The sequence below is a fragment of the Lutra lutra genome, chromosome 10 (genome assembly GCF_902655055.1).
Source record: "Lutra lutra chromosome 10, mLutLut1.2, whole genome shotgun sequence".
Taxonomy (NCBI): Eukaryota; Metazoa; Chordata; class Mammalia; order Carnivora; family Mustelidae; genus Lutra; species Lutra lutra.
This window is the reverse complement of record NC_062287.1, coordinates 105008992-105026844: the sequence shown is the minus strand read 5'-3', so window position 1 is coordinate 105026844 and position 17853 is coordinate 105008992. Positions and strand designations below refer to the sequence as shown.

Sequence of the window (17853 nt, the reverse complement as noted above, 5' to 3'; positions counted from 1 at the left end):
TGATCACAGCGTCCTGGGATGAACACCCCCTACCGCCCCCCATCAGGTTCCCTGCTCAGTGAACAGTCTGCTTCTCCCTCTGGCCCTCCCCTACCCTGCTCATGCACACATGTGCTCTGTCTGAAATAAATCCTTTTTTTAAAGCAGATTTTATTTATTTGAGAGACAGAGCATGAGAGAAGAGAAGGTCAGAAGGAGAAGCAGACTCCCCGTGGAGCTGGGATGGGAGCCCGATGCAGGATTCGATCCTGAGACTCTGGCATCATGACCTGAGCCAAAGGCAGTCGTTTAACCAACTGAGCCACCCTGGTGCCCTGAAATAAATCTTTTAAAAAAGAAAACACCATGGGGCACTTGGGTGGCTCAGTCTGTTAAGCGTCTACCTTTGGCTCATGTCATGATGGAGTCCCACATCCGGCTCCCTGCTCAGTGGGGAGCCTGCTTCTCCCTCTGCTTCTACGGCTTCCCCTGATTGTGCTCCTTCTCTCTCTCTCAAATAAATAAATAAAAATCTTAAAAAACAAAAAAAACTGAAAAAGAAGAAAGGAAAACCACTCTACATGTCTAACTACCACAGGGTACAAGCCCTTAACTAAAGCTACAGCACTGAGGCCATCACTCACTCCCTAAGGAAGTTTTTCCACCCCTGGGCCCCATCATCATTACCACAGACTTAGATTACTTGGTGCTCCGAAAAGTTGCGTGGCTTGTTCCAGTCAGAAAACCCATTCCATCCAACGATGGATACAGCAGTAACCAAAACCAAGATCCCTGCCCTCAGAATAGAACTTTCTGTCTACACCAGTGGTTTGGGAGTCCCCTAGTTATGAGAGTACTGCTGGGGAGACTATGTCCCACTCCTCCTTCAACCAGAGAAGCTCGTATCCTAAGGTTCCGCTTAAGATTGCACTCGAAAAATATGTTGCCCCGTGAGAAATTTTGAAGACCACCAGTCTTTAGTCTTCTACCTGTTTAATCTGTTAGAATATTGGCAGTTTAAATTTCAGATTGCTTAAGTGTGCCTGTTAACTTCAAATGGCAGTGACAGGAATGCTAAAAAATTAGAAACTCCCCACCAAGTTTTGTCAGGATTATAAAACTGTTAAAACATTCCATCTCCATGGGAAACAGCAGCCTGAATTTGATGTCACAAAAGAAACACAAAAGTAATCTCTGTAGTTTTTTCACAATTTATAAACTGGTAAGGAAAATGCTTAGATGCTATGAAGTAGCTGATCAAAACTGTGAGGCTTTCTCAAAGGTGCTCCTTTCCCCCACACAGTAGGTGGGAAACTAGAAACCCATTCAATTTATTCAAATTTCTTTCCTGGTTGAGTTAAACTAGGCCTTTCTCCAAAAGGCTTAAGTACAGCCAAAGCAGCCTTAGCCATTCTGTGGGGTGTGGCGCCACCTTGTGGCCACCCTCAAACCTCTTGTAACGGTACACTTCCCGAGTGTTCTCTTCAGCGCGAAAAGAACGTTATACTGCCTGAAGCCTGGGGGCACTCGAGATGTTTTCAAAGTTGTCAGAGAACATGACATTCTGGTTTGTTTTTATAATTTTATTGACTCTTTTCTCGTATCTTTAAAACAAAAACAAATATAGCACATGAAAATAGTATCTTATCCCGAAGTCTCGACTCTGCTGACTGCCTCGGAGAGGACATTAGAATTTCGCCATCTTACGCCTCTAAATAACCACTGTGAAGACCCAAGTTACATAGCAAGTTCAAGTGTCAGCCCCCACCCCAGGACACACAGTAATCGGACCCTTCTTGCCAACCCCAGGGACTCCAGCTCTCCCTGCCCTGTTAGTTCTCCGCAGCTCTCCCCAACTGTTAGGGCTCATTCTTCCTGACGGCTGTCCCACAGGGTGGGTCAAGGCTGAACCAGAGATGAGTGCAGGCTGGTGCCACCACGCACTCCTGTCAGCCACCAGGTGGCCAGCCAGGAAATCATTTTTGTCCAGTCGGCGTCTCTACGGTTTATCTCCCACTCCCTCTTCATTAACAATAGATTCAGTGTCCCTTAAATTGCCTGAGAGCGGTTTTGAGCGGGACATACTCTCCTGAGCTAAAAAAGAAGAAAACAAAGTAGCTCTGTGGCGTTCCTGCCATCATCAAGTACAAAAGGGAAAAGCACTACGGAGAAGGCTAGAGCTAGAGAAGCAATGCAATCCCCTCCCCGCCCCCAGCGGTTTCTCTAGCGCTAGCTCCCGAGGGTACGAGAAGGCAGACATTCTGGGGTCAAGGCACTAGGAGGGGAAACGCATTTATTTTCCCCTTTTGAGCTTCCCTGCTGCCCCAGTCTTTGCCTTCTTCTTAGCAGATCCCTTGGGCTCTGGCTCCTTGCGCTTAGCTGAAGAGAGCGAGCCGGTCACCTTGAAGAAATCATCCAGGCGACCCTGGGTGCTGCCTTGGCGGCTCTTGCTCAGCCGCCGGACGCCACTGCGGATTCGCTCCTCAGAGAACTGCTTTTCGCCACACATGAACTTGACGAGCTCCTCTTCGTTTGGCTCGCTCCACTTCAGCTCCACAGACTCTGGGTCAAGCACCTCGGGCTCCAGGAAGAGCTGCTGGGCCTCCTTGTGGAGCCAGTTTTCCGGCACCGGGTACTTGCTGGGGTCAAGCTGCCGCACAATCTCCTTGATGCTCTTGTGCTTCTGGATGAGGCCCACGGCCCGCCTGGGCCCAATGCCCCGAATGCTCTCGCAGTAGTCGCTGCCCAGCAGGATGCACAGATCTACAAACTGCTCCTGGCTCAGGCCCAGCTCCTGCAGAATCCGGCTCAGGTGGAATTCCTGGATGGGCAGCTTCTTGGCCTCGCTGGCGGTCAGGTGCCGCATTAGCACGGGGCTGCCAAAGGTCAGGCAATCCATGTCCTCCGTGGCCGCGGCATAGACTTTGCCAGCCTTCACGAGGGCGGCACAGCTGGCCTCAGCCTCACTGGGCGCATCAAGGTACGGGACGCCCATGAGGCTCAGCAGATGCTTGCACTCGTCATTGTGCTGCTTGGTGACCTTTACCAGCCTCTTAGTAAACTTTTCCACCTCCTCCTCGGCCCCCGCGGCCTGAGCCTGCTGCAGCTGCTTCTCCGCCTCCGCCCGCCGCTCGCCGCGCTTGGCCAGCTCGCCCGACTTGAGCTGCGGTGGCTTGCCGTCGAAGACATACACGGGCTTGATGCCGTTCTCCATCATGCGGATGGTGCGGTAGAACATGCCCATCAGGTGGCTGGTGGTCTCCCCCTCCTCGTTGTGCAGCACGTCCCCACCCTGGCGAACAGCAATCAGGAACTGATAAATGCTCATAGAGGCATCAATAGCCACCTTGCGGCCAAAGTAGCTCTTGATGTCATTCTCCCGGATGGCACTAGGGGCCACATCAGCAATCAGTTTGGCCAGGCCTTGAATTCCCATAGCAATACAGAGGAGGGGCAGCTGAAAAAGAAAGGAGTAAAGTGAGAAGAGGAGGAACTTAAAGGATGCAAAGGATCACGGTGCTATCCCACCAACTTCATGCCTTTGACCGAACAAACGGAGCACGACAAGAAGGACGCCCATATGGGACCACAGAAGACGAAAAGATGAACGAAACAAGGTCGCCATTAGCAAAAAAAACTTACCCTCTAGCAAGTGAGGCCACTCAATTAATACTAAGGCTTCCTGGGTATCGGAGGAAAAAACTGGGTGTTAAGAGGAATAAGATCCTGCTGGTGTTGAGGGACTTAAGGTTTCATGGATAAGGCAGCAATAGGGCTCGCACACAGTAAGGGCTACCACTGGCGAGGGCATCGAGGACCCCACGAGTCCAGAGGACAGTGCCTACCCTGGCCCGAGGAGCCCAGCGACCATAATGACAGAACCAAGCCCTGAAGGACAAGCAAATACTGGCTAAACAGAGATGACACGAGTACAAAAGCAACCATAATACAAAGCGGAATGTGTACAGCGGCCAAGTAAACACGAGTTATCTATCTTCTTGCCAACTCACTGACAACTCATACATTCCTCCTCTGTACCTTTATGCCAGTCACTCAACACCCCCAACTCATTCCTCTGGCTCCCCGCCTCTTAGCAGGGGTGCCGGTTAGTTTTATGAGCCCACTTGGCTAGGCTGCGGCGCCCGGTTATTTACTCTAATGCCAATCCAGGTGTCGTTGTGAAGGTAATTTTGTGACATCATCAGTTAGCTTTAAGCAAAGGAGATTATCCTCCATCGCATGGGTGGGCCTCATCCAATCGGCCGTAAGGCCTTGGCGGCAATAACGGTTTCCCAAAGAAATTCTGCCTGAGGACTGCACCATCCACTCCTGCATGAGTTTCCAGCGCGCGTGCCAGCCCGATCATTTTCAACCTTGCCAACCTCTTAATTCCTTAAAATAATTCCTTAAAATATTCCTTAAAACAATTCCTTAACATAAATCTCCTTACATCTGTCCATATCCTATACCTTATTGTTTCTCTGGAGAATCCTGATACAGCAGCCCTGAGGACTGGCAAAGAACATACGTGAATAAGAGTTATGTGGCTTTCTCACACACTGCGGCTCAAGTCTCCCTTCAGTGCCCCCTCAGCACCGCACCTGGTTTCTACTCCTACCACGATGTTGCTAGAAATTTTAACTCTTTCCCTTTGTATTTTCTCCCCACCACTAAGTCTGAAGCGTGAACTCCATGGCTCCTACCTGACCCTAGGTCCTGACCTAGGAAGCTGGCAAGCTGGAGTTGCTTATTCCCACATGGCACTTCTGTGGTTCAGGCCCCTTTACAAGTATTTCCTAGGGCAGTGCTTCCCGAACTTCGGCCAGACCCAAACCACCCTCACAGATTTTTTTCGCCACTCCCATCTAAAACCTGTACTTTCATCCACATAATATTTTCTTTAAAGGGACACCATTGTTTTAAAAACGAAGGTAAGTTGAAAAAGAGAACTCCCCTTAAGCAGTAATGCCTGTGTCGTATCAGTTATATTTTAATGTGTCAAATGTGTAACTGCTAAAAAGGATTTTTTGGATGCCATTTAAAGTCATCGTGTGGGGCGTCTGAGTGGCTCAGTTGGTTAAGCGAATGCCTTCAGCTCAGGTCATGATCCCAGAGTCCCCGGACAGAGCCAGCAGGGACTCTGTTTCTCCCTCTGACCCTCTCCCCTCTCACACTCTCTCTCTCAAATAAATAAATAAAATCCTAATAAATAAATAAAGCCATCGTGTGTCCACTGGTGGCATGCGTCCAACACTCCAAGAAAGATGACACTAGACCTTTTCGCTGCTCTCACTTTGCAGGATTCTTTCTAAAGCATCACAGAGCTACAATCCTCGCTTCTACTGAAGTCCTAACACCTCAACCTGGTGTCAAGATCCTCCGTGCTCTGCTTCCCAACCTACCTTCACAGTCCGGGAGAAGCCCCGCCCTTTCTCACCGGGGCTCAGCCGTGCCCTCCTCCCGCCATCCTCCGGCTCCTGCCATACACGGGGTGCCCGGAACCGTTCCTCCCGCAGAAGCCACTCGATCGTCGGGTCCCGCCTCAGGCCGGCGGCTTGGCTAGAAGGCTTACCGAGGGGTCGTGCCTGCCGGCCGGCTAGCCCCCGCAACCCCCAACAGCGGCAGGCGGGAAAGGGGTCTAAACCAGTGAAGTCTCCAAAATGTTTCTCATCCAGGATCTTGGTCAAAATACCCAACGGCCCCAGAGGGTGCAAGCTATCTCCCGCCTTCCACAAATGAAGGGAGGTTAGGCGACCGGTCAGAGTCGCAGAGAGGGAAGGTGGCGGGCCCGCGCTCGGGCCTCCGCCCCGCGCGCGGCAGACGGCCCCCGGCCTCCCGCCCCCCGCCCCAACACCCAGAGTGAGGTGGACCCCGCCGCCCTCGGACACGCTTCCTACGGGGTCTCACCTGGCCTTTGGAGCGCGAGGCCTCGACAGTAGCGCTGGGTCGGGTGCTGCCCAGGACGCTGCTCAGCCCCGCACCCTCCTCAGCTCCGCCGCGGATCCCGTCGCGCTCCGCTGTCTTCCAAAGCCCGCGCTCCCGTCACGTGACCGCCGCCGCGCACAGCCTCCTGGGAAGTGTGGGGTCGGGCCCGACCCCCCCGGCCAGTTTCCCGTGGGCCAAACAGTCCCGCCGGGAAGAGCGAACCCTCTCAGCGGCTCTGCGGTACCCTTGCCCCAGCTCCACAGCAGGCGCCTACAGGGCGCAGCCCCCTCTACACCCTAACCCACAGGCCTACAAATCCCACAATGCCACTCGCGCGGGGGGGGCACTTCCTCTTCCGTAGAACAGTGCGCCTGCCCCTGCCGACGTGTTATTCCGGTGGCGGAGCGGTGGATAACCCCGTGCCTGGCAAAATGGTGAGGGGGTTGAGGGGCGCTCTGGACGGGACTGTGAGGACCCCTTGGGGCCCGTTCCACACTCGGTTTCTCTGGTTTCTCTCGCGAAGGCCTCAGACGCCCGAGATCCAGACAGCCGGAGGCTCCTGTATCCTCCGGCTTGGGCTTAGGGGCGGGAAGGGAAGCCCCTTGCCTGGGTCTCGTTAGGCTGAGGTTTTGATCTCTTGACTTTTAAGGGGTGAGGCGTGTGAGGTGCGTTTTTAATACCTTGAGTTTTTATCTCTGTTACCTGTGATTAAGCTGTTATCTCTGTGTGGGAACTTTTTTCTCCTGTTGAACTCCTACTCATCCTACGAGGCCCAGGGCAGATGTTCAACCTTCTTGGTGGTGGACGGCCGACTTGGCCGCTCTCTCCTGGGAGCTCCCACAACCTCCGTACAGACCTCTTGCCACATGTCATGGACTTCTTTGTTATCTGCCACGCCTCCTAGTGACCACCATCTGACGTGCCTCTAGCTCTGGGATGTTGTCTATTCATCTTTGTATTCCCAGTGCCAAACACAGGGCCTGCAATTGGAGGCCTAATGAATGGCAGCCGTTGTCTTTATCATTTTTGGGGGGAGGGGGGCCCATAAATGTTTACTGAATTGAATTCCAGTGTCTCCTAGAACAATGGGGTCAGTTTCTCTCTCTAGAGTTGTTATGTTCTGGACATTAGGAGCGTTGGCTGGTGAGTGACAATGGAAGTCAACATTTGTACAGAACTTCACCGTTTACAGCCCTCCTTCACAAGCATTATCTCATAATCTTCCCTGTAAGCTTGGGAAGGAAACAAACACTTTTTGAACGACTACTCTATGCCAAGAAGTGAGCTAGTTGCTTTGACGTTTGTCATCTTTCTTAAATCATACATCAACTCTGTGAGTGGTGTTATTATAACTGTTTTACTGAGACTCGTGCTATTCAGTAGAGCCAGATTATTAACTGAAGTCTTTCCTAGTAGAGCCTGAGATTCCATTAATAGCGTAGTGGGAAGAATACAGGTGTAGACGTTGAGATTGGGTCCCAGCCCAGGCTCTGAATTACAGCAGAATTCTGAGCTTGGTGTCTACAGACACGGGTCCGTAGAGTTTCTAAAGTTTACAGGCATACTTTTTCTTGCTTGTGGTTTACCCTGGGTGGGGTCCATACTTTTTATCACATTTTTTTCATGGTCATCAGTGGTCTCAAAAAATGTTAGGGACCACTGATGGATAGCCAATCAGTCACCTTCTGTGTCAGCCTCTGACTCTCAGCTGCCGTTCCTCTCTCATATTGAAAAAGCAAAAGTTCCACCTTTAGTTCAAGATACCATTGATATCATTTCCAAATGGAATTGCTTGATGTTGGTTCTGGAGGACTTCTATATTTCCCAGGCGGAAACAGACCTTTAACAGTCCTAGAAGGAGGAGGCTCCTTGATGACCTCATACTCCCCCCTCAGATTGAAGTCCTGGGATTCTTTGATAGCTCTGATCTCATGCCGTCCCCTAGGAGCTCGAGGCCATGAGCAGATACACCAGCCCAGTGAACCCTGCTGTCTTCCCTCATCTGACCGTGGTGCTGTTGGCAATTGGCATGTTCTTTACGGCCTGGTTCTTCGTGTATCCTTTTATTGAGCAGCCAGTGAGGCCAGAATTAGCAATGTGGGGAAACTGAGGGAGAAACTGTGCTGGGTACATGCACGCTGCCGGTTTTGCTCTGGTGTGGGGATGGGGGAAGGTAAGGAGGTTGGAGAAAAGCTGTTGATGTCCAAGGTCAGGTGCTGGCCTTATTTCCCAAGTTCAGGGGAGCTTAGTTTGCTCTTCGGATTTCCAGGATAGTGAACAGAAGACCTGGCTGGGCTGGAGGTTGGGGATAGGGGGTCTGAAGTTGGAAAAGCGGCAAAAGAAGGGAATGCTCAGGCGGCAAGAGATCTGTGGACTAGTGTCAGGTCCACTGTCCGCTAGCTGTGTGACCTGGGGCAAGTGACCTAACTAACCCCTCTGGGCCTGATTTTCTTCATGGCTGGTTGAGGGCTGGTATGAAGCAACAGAGTCCAGGTCATCTCTCAGGCCCCACTTCCTGGCTGTCCTGAGCCAGGCAAGCCTTCTGGAAGGCTCACTGTGTACCTTTTTCCTGGCGCTGCACTGGCCAGGCTTCCTGTCCTACCCAGTCCATCCCTTTGCTTCTCCTTAATCACCCTGTCAGTTATGAGGTTACCTCCACCAAATACACTCGGGATATCTACAAAGAGCTCCTCATCTCCTTGGTGGCCTCGCTCTTCATGGGTTTTGGAGTCCTCTTCCTGCTGCTCTGGGTTGGCATCTACGTATGAGCTCCCAAGGGTAAGAGCTGTGACAGGGTGGGCACTAGAGAAGTTTCCCACATCCCCGTTAGCGGGGTCCTCGGGCCTGTGCGACACTTTGGTTAATGGTGACAGACTGCAGAGTGGAGAGGGACACCAGGCATGTGCCTCTTTCCCTGTCCCAAATGAGGATCTGTGTCCTGTGTTGTGATTCTAAGTTCTGCACACTGCCCAGGGCCTTGATCGGGCTTTGGGATATTCTTTGTAGGGCTGTGGGCGCAGTCTTCCCATGTTAGACATTTGCCTCCTTATATATCATACACCATTGACCTGGTGAGGCTGCTTGGGAATGGATTAAAGGGGGGTCAGAATCTGGCTGCAAGGAGTATCATTGTGGTTAGTTTGAATGTTTTCAGTCATTAAAATAAATCTTGACTAAGTGATTTAAAAAAAAAACCCAAAACCCTTGCTGTAGATAATCCACCGAACAGGTCACTGAGAATCGGCTTTGGTGGCCCAGCTTCAGAGCAGTGGGCCTGTGAGCCCTTGCCCCAGGAGCACAGGGCCCAGTGAGAAGAGGAGGTGGAAAGAAAGGTCATCGGTCCCATTTTGATACCGCCTTCTCCTCTTTCAGGTTCCAGCCAGGCGGCTTCACTGAATTCCTGCTTTTGTAAATTAATTTTTTTACTGTTGCTGAAAGTGTCCCACCCGCTGCTCCCAATAAAGGCAGATGTGTAATCGCCCCGTCTGGTGCCCATTCCGCAGAGTTGGGAGGCAGTGGAGTGGTGCCAGGCCCCAGGTGACTTCCCTGGTCCCACCCCTTCCTGTTTTTCTTCTGCCTTTCAGTTGGTTCCTGCTGCTGGGAAGCCCTGCTTTCTCTACCTGTGAGGGGTGAGGCGGGTATGCGAGGGGTGTCTGTCCTTGGAATTTAAAGCTCCGTGGATAGGAAGGGGCCAGGCCTATCCTTCTGCTGTTTTTAGAGCAGACTTCTCTGGGAACTCACACCAATCAAGTCTGCCCTGAGCCAATCCCATCCTCTAAATATAGCCACCCTTCTGTGTGCTGGGGACCTTCCCAAGGCTCAGCTTGTCCCCAGAGGAGTGTTACCCTCGGATGGCTCCTTTAACCCAGGTGGGGTGGCGGGGGGGGGGGGGGGGTGCGGCTGAGTCCTGTTCCCAAGCCTAGCATGAAGCTAAGGATAACGGGATACAAGGCATCCGTCTGGCCCAGGAACCCCAGAGACTCCAGCTGGTCTGAGCCCCACAGATGACTCCGTCTCCTAACACAACAGTCTCAAGAAGAGAAGGGGAGGCAAGGTCAGATACAAAGCCATATTTTTACATTTATTTATATACGTATATTTACTTCGGAAGAAAAGAACAGGAGCAGGAAGAAAGCAGGCCCAGGGCTGCTTCCCTCTGCCCACTGCAGAGTCAGAGTTGGTACACGATAAATAGAGGAGTCAGCACTCAGGGACGGGGGCTGGGGGTTAACCGGGAGGGAGGGGCGCTCTATGCACATGCAGGCCTTCGTGGAGGGAGAGGATACGATATGGGCAGAGAGACTCGTGCATTGAGAGGCCCTATGTACAGCTTGAAGCTTGGGGGAGATTAGCCCAGTGGCTACAGGAATAAATGCCAAGGGGGAGCGAGGAAGGGAGGGTTGGCTGCTGGACCCCACATAGGGAAGGGAGCCAAGACTCCCACTTACCAGTGCCAGCTGGGCAGCTGTCAGCCTCCAGCAGGTGACCCACTCCCCTTCCCTGAAGCCCTTTTACCTTCATGGGCTTAAGGCAACTTTGGTCCAAGGTTGACCCCCCCCCCCCACCTCCCAAGCAGCTTGGAGCCCCAGCTTGGCCCCAATCCTTGCACTGAGGATCCCTCCTCAGGCATGGAAACAGCCAGCTGCTAACCAGATTGGGGCTGTGCTGTGTCCAGAAGGGCTCCAGGGGCAGTGGAGGGTCACTTTCCAGTTAAGGACTGAGGGGCCACAGTCCACAGACAGGCACCCTCACTAAGGAAGCCCCAGAATCCTATTACAAAGGGTGGGGCTCACCAGTTTTAAGGCATTTCAGGAGGGTCACCCCCCGCCGCCCAGTGCGGGTGGATGGAGAACAGAGTAGTCCTAAGTAAGGCCCGGCCCCTGCATGGTGTGGGGAGCCATGTAATTCCTATGTCAATGAGGGAGCTGGGAGCTGGGGTGTCCCTATCCCCCAATTCCCCTGAGGATAAGTGCTTTGAGACCCGTGGCCGAAGAGGGCCTGCGCCTCACAGGCTTCTCAAAGATTTCCACTCCCCACAGAAAGGTCTCCCATTCAGAGCTGAGAATGAGAGGTCGGAGAGGGGTAAGGCCTGGTTCCCAAAGAGGTGGCAGAATACCGAGGGGCAGGGGTGGCGATTCCTCTTCCCCTTACTGGACCCGTGTAGGTGTGGCTAAATGCTTCCCACACTCTTTCGGTGAGCCTGGCTTTGACCTCAGAACGCTCCAGGCTCCCACTAAGGACGGTTCCTGTAACACTGGCACTTGAGTTAAGACTTCAGCAACACAAGCCCACTGCTCCACCTCCAGGGGGAGAGGGCGGAGATGGAGTCTCCTGCCAGCCGTGGGCTAGTTGAGCCCAACATGGGAGCCTCGATCTGGGGAGACAAAGTCGCCAGCAGACAAGAGAGGAGGGAGAAGCCAGAATCGCGGTGGTCGGGAGCAGGATGGGTGTCTGAAGCCTCCCTGGGACGGACCAGAGCCAGGGCCCTGTCTGGTGAAGTGTCTCCCGAGAGCTCTGTACTTCTCCAGCCTTTCCTTCTCCATCCTTCCACTCCTGCCCCGGCTTAAGTGCATTTTAGTAATTACTTCATCAATAACAGCAAAAGCTGTTTGACTCCACGTACCAGCCAAGACCAGCCCGCTGCCTTGCAGGGATTCCCGCTCCTCTGCTCAGAGATAATGATGGGTCCCAGCTGTGACTATAAGCTCTGGAAGCTCCTAGGAGCCCAGGCCGTGGGGCTGCAACACTCACTGGGGGCAGGGGAGGATCACGGGGAACTTCTCTTCCAGGATACTCCAGGTTTCAAGGGTCCAAGGCTAACCGGGCCCCCTGGCCCCCTGCACTGGTTCAGCCAGGCACTAAGTATACGTAAGGCACATGGTCAGTCTTTCCAGCCCATCCAGGGCTGGCTTCAGTTGCCCTGGGAGCTCTCGGGAGCCAGTGCTCCCAGGGAGAAGAGACCTCCTGGGCCACACTTAAAGCTTCAAAGTCCCAAGTCCAGCGTAACAGTCAAACCCCAAAAAGTCCACCACCTCGCCACCCCCCAGGGAGCAGCTTCGAGGGTAAGAGCTATATATTCTCCGCGGACTCACGGATCCAGCCAAGTCTTTTAGGGCTCCAGCCAAGTCAAAGGCAGCAGGTCCCCCACTCCAGAAGAGGGGCAGCTCACAGTCTCAAGAGGGGAGAGTAGGCGGGTAGGCTCTGGACAGTCACAGGCTTACCCTTGCCTCCAAGGCCCCTGCAGCCACTCCTCCAACCACCGGAGCTGGACAGACACAGACAAACTGGTCCTGTCCCGGCCCCAGGAGGTCTCCCTGGCTCCCCATGCAGCGCGTGAGGGGCGACCAGCAGGAACAGCAACTCCAGTGTGAGGACTTCCAGTTTCCCCAGTCGTGGGGAGGGCCAAGCCCAGATCAGTCTCCAAGGGATGTGCCAGTGAGCAGCAGAGAGCTGGGCGGGTGGCAGGCTCCAGGGTAACGCAGCCGCGTCCAGTGCGGAAGGGGCACACGGTGCCCCGGCCTGGCTGTGGTGCCGCCTCGGGGACGGCAGCTCAATCACACAGGCGGTAGAAATGGAAGTAGTAGTCTGTGGCTGGCCGGACCGGGGCCTCTGCGCTGCAGTTGGCCTGACCCTGGGTGAGAGGGCAGCAGGAACAGGTGAGGTAGCTCTGGGGGCGTGGGGCAGGAAGCACTCCCCTGCCCCCCCCCGCCATATCACCTGTCACCGTGCCCCAAGTCTTGCCATGTGCTCCGGGAATCCTCATGTCCTTTTCCGGAGCCCCACACTTGAGATGCAGGAGCCCGGACCTCTGGGGGCAGAGGGCATGCCTGTACTCACCAGCAGTGCCACCCGGAAGTGGTAGGTGAATTCTCGGAAAGACAGGATCGTTACTGGCCACTGGTGGGAGGTGCCCTGGAGAGAGGAGAGAGGGAGGGGTGAAGACAGCCCCGTGGCCCTATCCCGACCAGCAGCCCTGAGTGTGGTCATTGCAGCCCTGGGCGCCAAGGCAAGTGTTAGGGAGGCTGGAGTCAGAGCTAGGGAGCGGAGGCAGCCCCCCTTTATGCAGACTCTGCGGGGCACCTGCAGGTACACATCAGCCCTCCCCCAGCCCCGCCTCTTCTCTTGCCTCCCCTCCCCGTTGTACTGCAGGCGCGTCAAAGTATTTCACGAACCCCATGCTCATTCCAACCCGGGAAGATGACGCGGCGTACAGATGAGGACGCTGAGCTATTGCTTGAAATCACATGCACTGCGTGGCAGAGTGGGGACTGACACACGGGTCCCCGCGCTGTCGTGCTCTCTCCCTTTCATGGGATCCTGAGGCTTGCCTGTGTTCCAGCTGAGATTTTGGCGTGGCCTCCCCATAGGTGGACTTAGGCTTGAGCTCCACATGGTGTGAGCGGCTGGCTGGGCTTGACCGCCTGCGCCTCTTGGGACGCTCTCACCGCCCCCCCCCCCGCCCCCAGCCTCTCCTCAGGTTACTTTCTGCACATCTTTTCTCCCCAGCTAGGGAGTGCATTCTTCCAAGGCAAGGCCTGGGTCCACCCCTGCCTCCCGCTGTGTCCCCAAAGCTGGGCCCAGCACAGGGCCTGGGACAGAGGGACCCCAACACATTTTCGTTGAACCAACATAAACTGGTGAGGAGACATTCCCTTCCCTTGCGCGGAGAGTCACAACTTTAGGTCCCATGGGGGTCATGTGGCCAGTGAGGAGCTGGACAAAGGAAGGGTCACAGGCATTTGGTTCTCAGAGCAGGAGGCAGGCCTCCACAAGGTAGCCTGAGGGGTCTTCAGGACGGGAGGACTGAACCATGCCGCTGCCCAGCCTGAGCTTGTGGACCGGGCTCCTGTTTTCCGGCTCCTAGTGGGACAGGCTGCCATGTGTCCACCTCTGCCAGAAGGCCACACTCTCCCGGGCCTCCCCACCTCTGCACGTGCCCTTCTCCTCCTGTGACACTGGCCTCTTTTCTTTCTCCAGCTGACCCCAATGACCTCATGCTGCAGATATCGTCTTCATTAAACATGACTTTTGGGGCGGCTCCTCTGACCCTGAGCACAGACAAGGTTAGCTCTCCCTGCCAAGGACCTCTAGAATACCCTCCCCATTGCCACCACTGCGTTCATCCCAGGTTAGTCCTGGTGGAACTGGTTTCTTCCCGGGGGCTCTGGTCAGGGCAGGGCAGGGAGTGGGAGATGCTCCGCTCGCGAGGCCCATGGCCTAAAGGGTCCCTTGTGGAGATGCCATCACTCTGCCTCCCGGCCCCTTCTCTTCAGCTGATTGGGAGCCCAGTTGTGCCAGGGACAATGCAGCTCTGGGGCCTGCCTGGCCCACAGCTTCCCAGGTGCCTCCTACCTGGGTGTCCTGGTGGGTGTGCAGGCTCTGTGGGAAGCCCCCCTCCTCGCACGGCTCCTCCTTCGACATCAGGCTGCACAGCGCCACAGACACGGGAGACGAAGAGCTGGGGGAAGGCCAGTTAGCAGGGAAGTGGGGTTCCAAGTTCCTCAACCTGCCCTTCCCCCAGCCAGCCCTCCCACGCCACCTTCCCCTGCTCTGCCGAAACAAGCCACTGAGTCCTCACACAGCTTGAAAATGAGCCCTACCGGTCAGGCCCTAGACCGCCCTTTCCCATCTACCATCCCACACGGCCTTCACACCCATGCGCAACAGCAGTTTCTAGATGAGGAGCCCAGGGACTTCCAGGGTCGCACAGCCAGAGCAAGGGATAAAGTCAGCATCCCTCCTCAGACCCCTTCCCTGGGCCGCCAAGGCCCCAAGCTGGCACTCACTTCATCTGCAGAGTCAGGCTGAGGTGTAGCGGGGTGCTGCTGCTGACGGGGATGCGGTACGTGAAGTTTCCAGGCCTGCAGGGGCAAACATGGCTCCTGAGACCAAGGCTACCCTGCTGGAGCCCCTTGCCTGGATACCCCAGCCCCCGGTCTGTACTGGAGCCCATGGAAAGGGGCTGCCCCACCTTGGGGCAGAGTGGGGGAGGGGGAACAGGAGGGGGGCAAGACGGGGAGGACATCCGGGCCTCCGCACTGCCTGGGCTCAGGTCACCTGAGGGAATCTGTCCTTGGGGTGAAGGGAGGGAGCCAAGCCCACCTGCAGGCATCCCCTGGAGCGCAGTACTGGGAAGTGATGGGCATTGAAGTCTCCAGCACCTGGATGGAGGTCAGGGAGGGCACTGCGTCTGCAAGGAGAGAGGCTGCGGGGGCAGGGAGGAGGGTGACAAGGTGGCATACAAACGAGCAGCAGCCAAGCCGTTCCTTGCCAGGCTCGCATTCAGTCACTCACACCTTAGCATAAATAAGTTTCAGGTTATTCTTTCCAGACCCCCCACAAAGGCCAGGGTCACGCCACCCTTTTCCCTGGCAGCACTACGAAGAGCCCCTTCCCATGAGCCTGAGGTCTGCCTCCTTGGCAGAACCCAAACCTCAGGAGCAGGAATGGGTCTTCACATCCCTTGCCAGAGGCGTACAGGAGCCCGTGCACAGCCCAAACACGTCTCTCCACGTTCAGTTCGGCGGCATGAAGTTGGTGGCCGGAAGTTAGCCGTGGGGGGAGTATTCACCACAAATCAGGACTCTTTCCCCAAGAGCCAAGTGTTAAACACCTCCCAGTGCCCCACTCGTGAGGGCTTGTGGCCTTCTGTGGATGAACCCCCCCACAGATGGTGGGCTGGGCCGGTGGTTCTGAGGTGTGACATGGCAGGTGAGGGAGACAAGGCTTCCTTGGTCATCTACGGGCTGGCTGCTGCCTGACCTGCCCCCCACCCCCAACCTAGGAAGGGGAAGCTGGGCCCACAGAAAATCTGCTGGACCTGACACATTTTCAGCTTCCTGAGGCACAACCCAGGCACGCAAAGACCCCCACCCCAGGGATCCAGTATGCCCTTGGGGTCATGGACAGATACCAGATAAAGAAAGGATGGAAGGTACCCTTCTCATTTCTCTTCTGGGCAAACTCCTGTGGTCCTTCAGAGACTCAGCTCCAATGTCACCTCCTCCAGGGAGGCCTTCCTGATCACCTCCCCACCTCAGCCCGGACGAAGTGCCCTCCCCAGTCACCAAGCTGCTAGCACATCCCCTCAGTACCCCGTCACGCTAGTACTACTGTGTTCTCAGGTGTCTGAGCCATCTGAGGTCAGGGCATGTCTGTCTTCATCACCCCGAGCACCCTGTACAGAGCCAGCCACAGAGCAGCGGCCCCGGAAATGGCTGGCCCGGTGAGCGGCCCCCGGTGGGGTTTACCTATCACTTTGTACTTTAATCTCAGCAAGTCCCAGTTTCAAAGCTTTTTTTTCTTTAAGCCACAAAAACCACCAGATGAAAGCTGATAAGGAGGCCCATTACCAAGAGCAGAGCCGCCGGGCTGAAGCCTGGGAGGCCCCTGGCCTCCTCTGTGACGTCCAGGGCCCTGGCATCAGGCAGACGTGGGATGGGAGTCCAGGTCTGCTGCTGCCCGGCCACACGACCCGGTTCCAGTTTCCCCATCTGACCTACGGGGATGATCCCTTCCTTACGGGGATGCGTGAGCCCTGAATGAGGAGAGCTACATGGGCTCCTGGCCTGACGGCAGGACTTTGCAATGCCCAGCAGACGTCTGTGGACAGTCCTGCGCCGGGCCTTCCGCTGACCAGGCTGAGATGCGCCCCAGACCAGTGAGCTTTGCTGGCTGAGCTGAGATGGTGGGGGTGGCGGGGGGACGGGTAGGGCAAGTACCTGGCTGGCCCCGGGGCTGAGTGGGCTGAGCAGGGCTCAGGCCAGGTTGGGGGACCCCTCGGCGGGTCCGGCCATGGAGGCCAAGGCTGGGGCTGTTCTTGGCTTTGCCCTGCCCTCCAGGGAAGGGGACCGCAGGGCTGGCCAGAGGCTCTGAGCTCTTTGGACGCTTGGAGTGGCCAATACCATTGGCTGACAGGCTCCACGACTTGGCTCTGATGTTGGTGACTGGCAGCAACGCCATCTGGCTGGGGCCTGTGGGGAGAATGAGGGATAAGCTGAGAAGAGGGACCTGGCTGCCTCCTGTCTGGCTTTCTCTAGGACTTCACCAGATTCTGGGTGACTCCCATCTGTCTCTTTATCCCTTCAGGGAGACCCACCGACCTTGCTCCAGAGCCTCATTCTGGGCTCCAGGATACCCTCCCCACAATGAATCTTTGGGGCCTTTCTCTGGACTCATATAAAATCCCTTCAGCGCAAACCCTGGAGCCGAGAGAGCCATACCTGAGCTGTTGGTGGAGGGGCTGGGACTGGGGCTGAGGCCGTGGCCAGGTTTAAAGCTGGGGCCAAGACTAGGGGCTGCGGTAGGGCTAGGAGTGGCTGAGGAGCAGCAGACGACCGGGCAGGGGTGGCTGGAGCACAGGTCCAAGGTGGGGATGACCGGACCCGGGGCCGAGCTGGTCAGGCCAGTGGTAACTGAGAAAGCCAGAGGCTGTATGAGGCAGAGGTGGGCAGCTGAGCCCCCTCCCAGAACACAGCTCCCTGCCGCCATCCCCACCCTGCAGACCCACCGCAGGCACGCACCCAGCAGCAAAGAGGGTGGTGTGCCTGGCACCCCAGTGGTCACAGGGGACTGTCGGAGCTGGGTGGTCCCGAAGCTCTGGCTGGACCTGCTGGGGGAGGGGGGTGGGCTGAGCTCAGAGGGACTGCAAGAGCCTTGACAGGGAGGCCTAGGAGTCCCAGAGAGGTGGACAGGGATGGCGGAAAAGAGGCAGGGAGTCAGGAGCCAGGGGTGAGGAGGGAGGGGACTTGGTCCAGACACGTACCATGGGCACATGGCCTCACTCCCCCCAGGGTGCTGGGGCCGGAGCAGGGCCAGAAGACAGGAAGTGGACACGGCAAAAGAGCTAAGGGGCGGCAGAGAGGAAAAAGAGGGGGACAGGTGCAGGGGAGGAGAGAGAAAAGACACGGTCAGAGAGAGCCCTGGAGCTGAGGTGGAAGTGGGCAGACA

At 55.8% G+C, this 17853-nt stretch overlaps 3 protein-coding genes across 7 annotated transcripts in view; 1 reads left to right on the top strand and 2 right to left on the bottom strand.

Moving 5' to 3' along the window:
* Positions 1 to 1552: 1552 nt before the first annotated feature.
* Positions 1553 to 6040, bottom strand: FEN1 (flap structure-specific endonuclease 1). Its single transcript, XM_047691405.1, has 2 exons — positions 5887 to 6040; positions 1553 to 3436 (listed from the first exon to the last, which is right to left on the bottom strand). The coding sequence occupies exon 2, from the start codon at positions 3413 to 3415 to the stop codon at positions 2273 to 2275; it is 1143 nt and encodes a 380-aa protein (XP_047547361.1). The 5' UTR covers positions 3416 to 3436; positions 5887 to 6040; the 3' UTR covers positions 1553 to 2272.
* A 139-nt stretch (positions 6041 to 6179) lies between these two features.
* On the top strand, positions 6180 to 9386 carry TMEM258 (transmembrane protein 258). The gene is made up of 4 exons (XM_047691406.1): positions 6180 to 6338; positions 7850 to 7959; positions 8546 to 8682; positions 9277 to 9386. The coding sequence occupies exons 1-3, from the start codon at positions 6228 to 6230 to the stop codon at positions 8670 to 8672; spliced, it is 348 nt and encodes a 115-aa protein (XP_047547362.1). The 5' UTR covers positions 6180 to 6227; the 3' UTR covers positions 8673 to 8682; positions 9277 to 9386.
* Positions 9387 to 9959: 573 nt separating this feature from the next.
* The window catches only part of MYRF (myelin regulatory factor), a 44576-nt gene continuing 36682 nt past the window's right edge, over positions 9960 to 17853 (bottom strand). For 3 of the 5 annotated variants that reach the window (XM_047691393.1, XM_047691394.1, XM_047691397.1), the window contains 9 exons: positions 17669 to 17749; positions 17427 to 17515; positions 17127 to 17318; positions 16626 to 16877; positions 15007 to 15109; positions 14691 to 14765; positions 14257 to 14362; positions 12742 to 12816; positions 9960 to 12535 (listed from right to left, as the gene is read on the bottom strand). In XM_047691393.1, coding sequence (XP_047547349.1) covers positions 12455 to 12535; positions 12742 to 12816; positions 14257 to 14362; positions 14691 to 14765; positions 15007 to 15109; positions 16626 to 16877; positions 17127 to 17318; positions 17427 to 17515; positions 17669 to 17749 — 1054 coding nt within the window. In that variant the 3' untranslated portion in view covers positions 9960 to 12454. The remainder of the gene's footprint in view (positions 12536 to 12741; positions 12817 to 14256; positions 14363 to 14690; positions 14766 to 15006; positions 15110 to 16625; positions 16878 to 17126; positions 17319 to 17426; positions 17516 to 17668; positions 17750 to 17853) is intronic. The other 2 variants (XM_047691395.1, XM_047691396.1) reach the window with 2 other exon arrangements.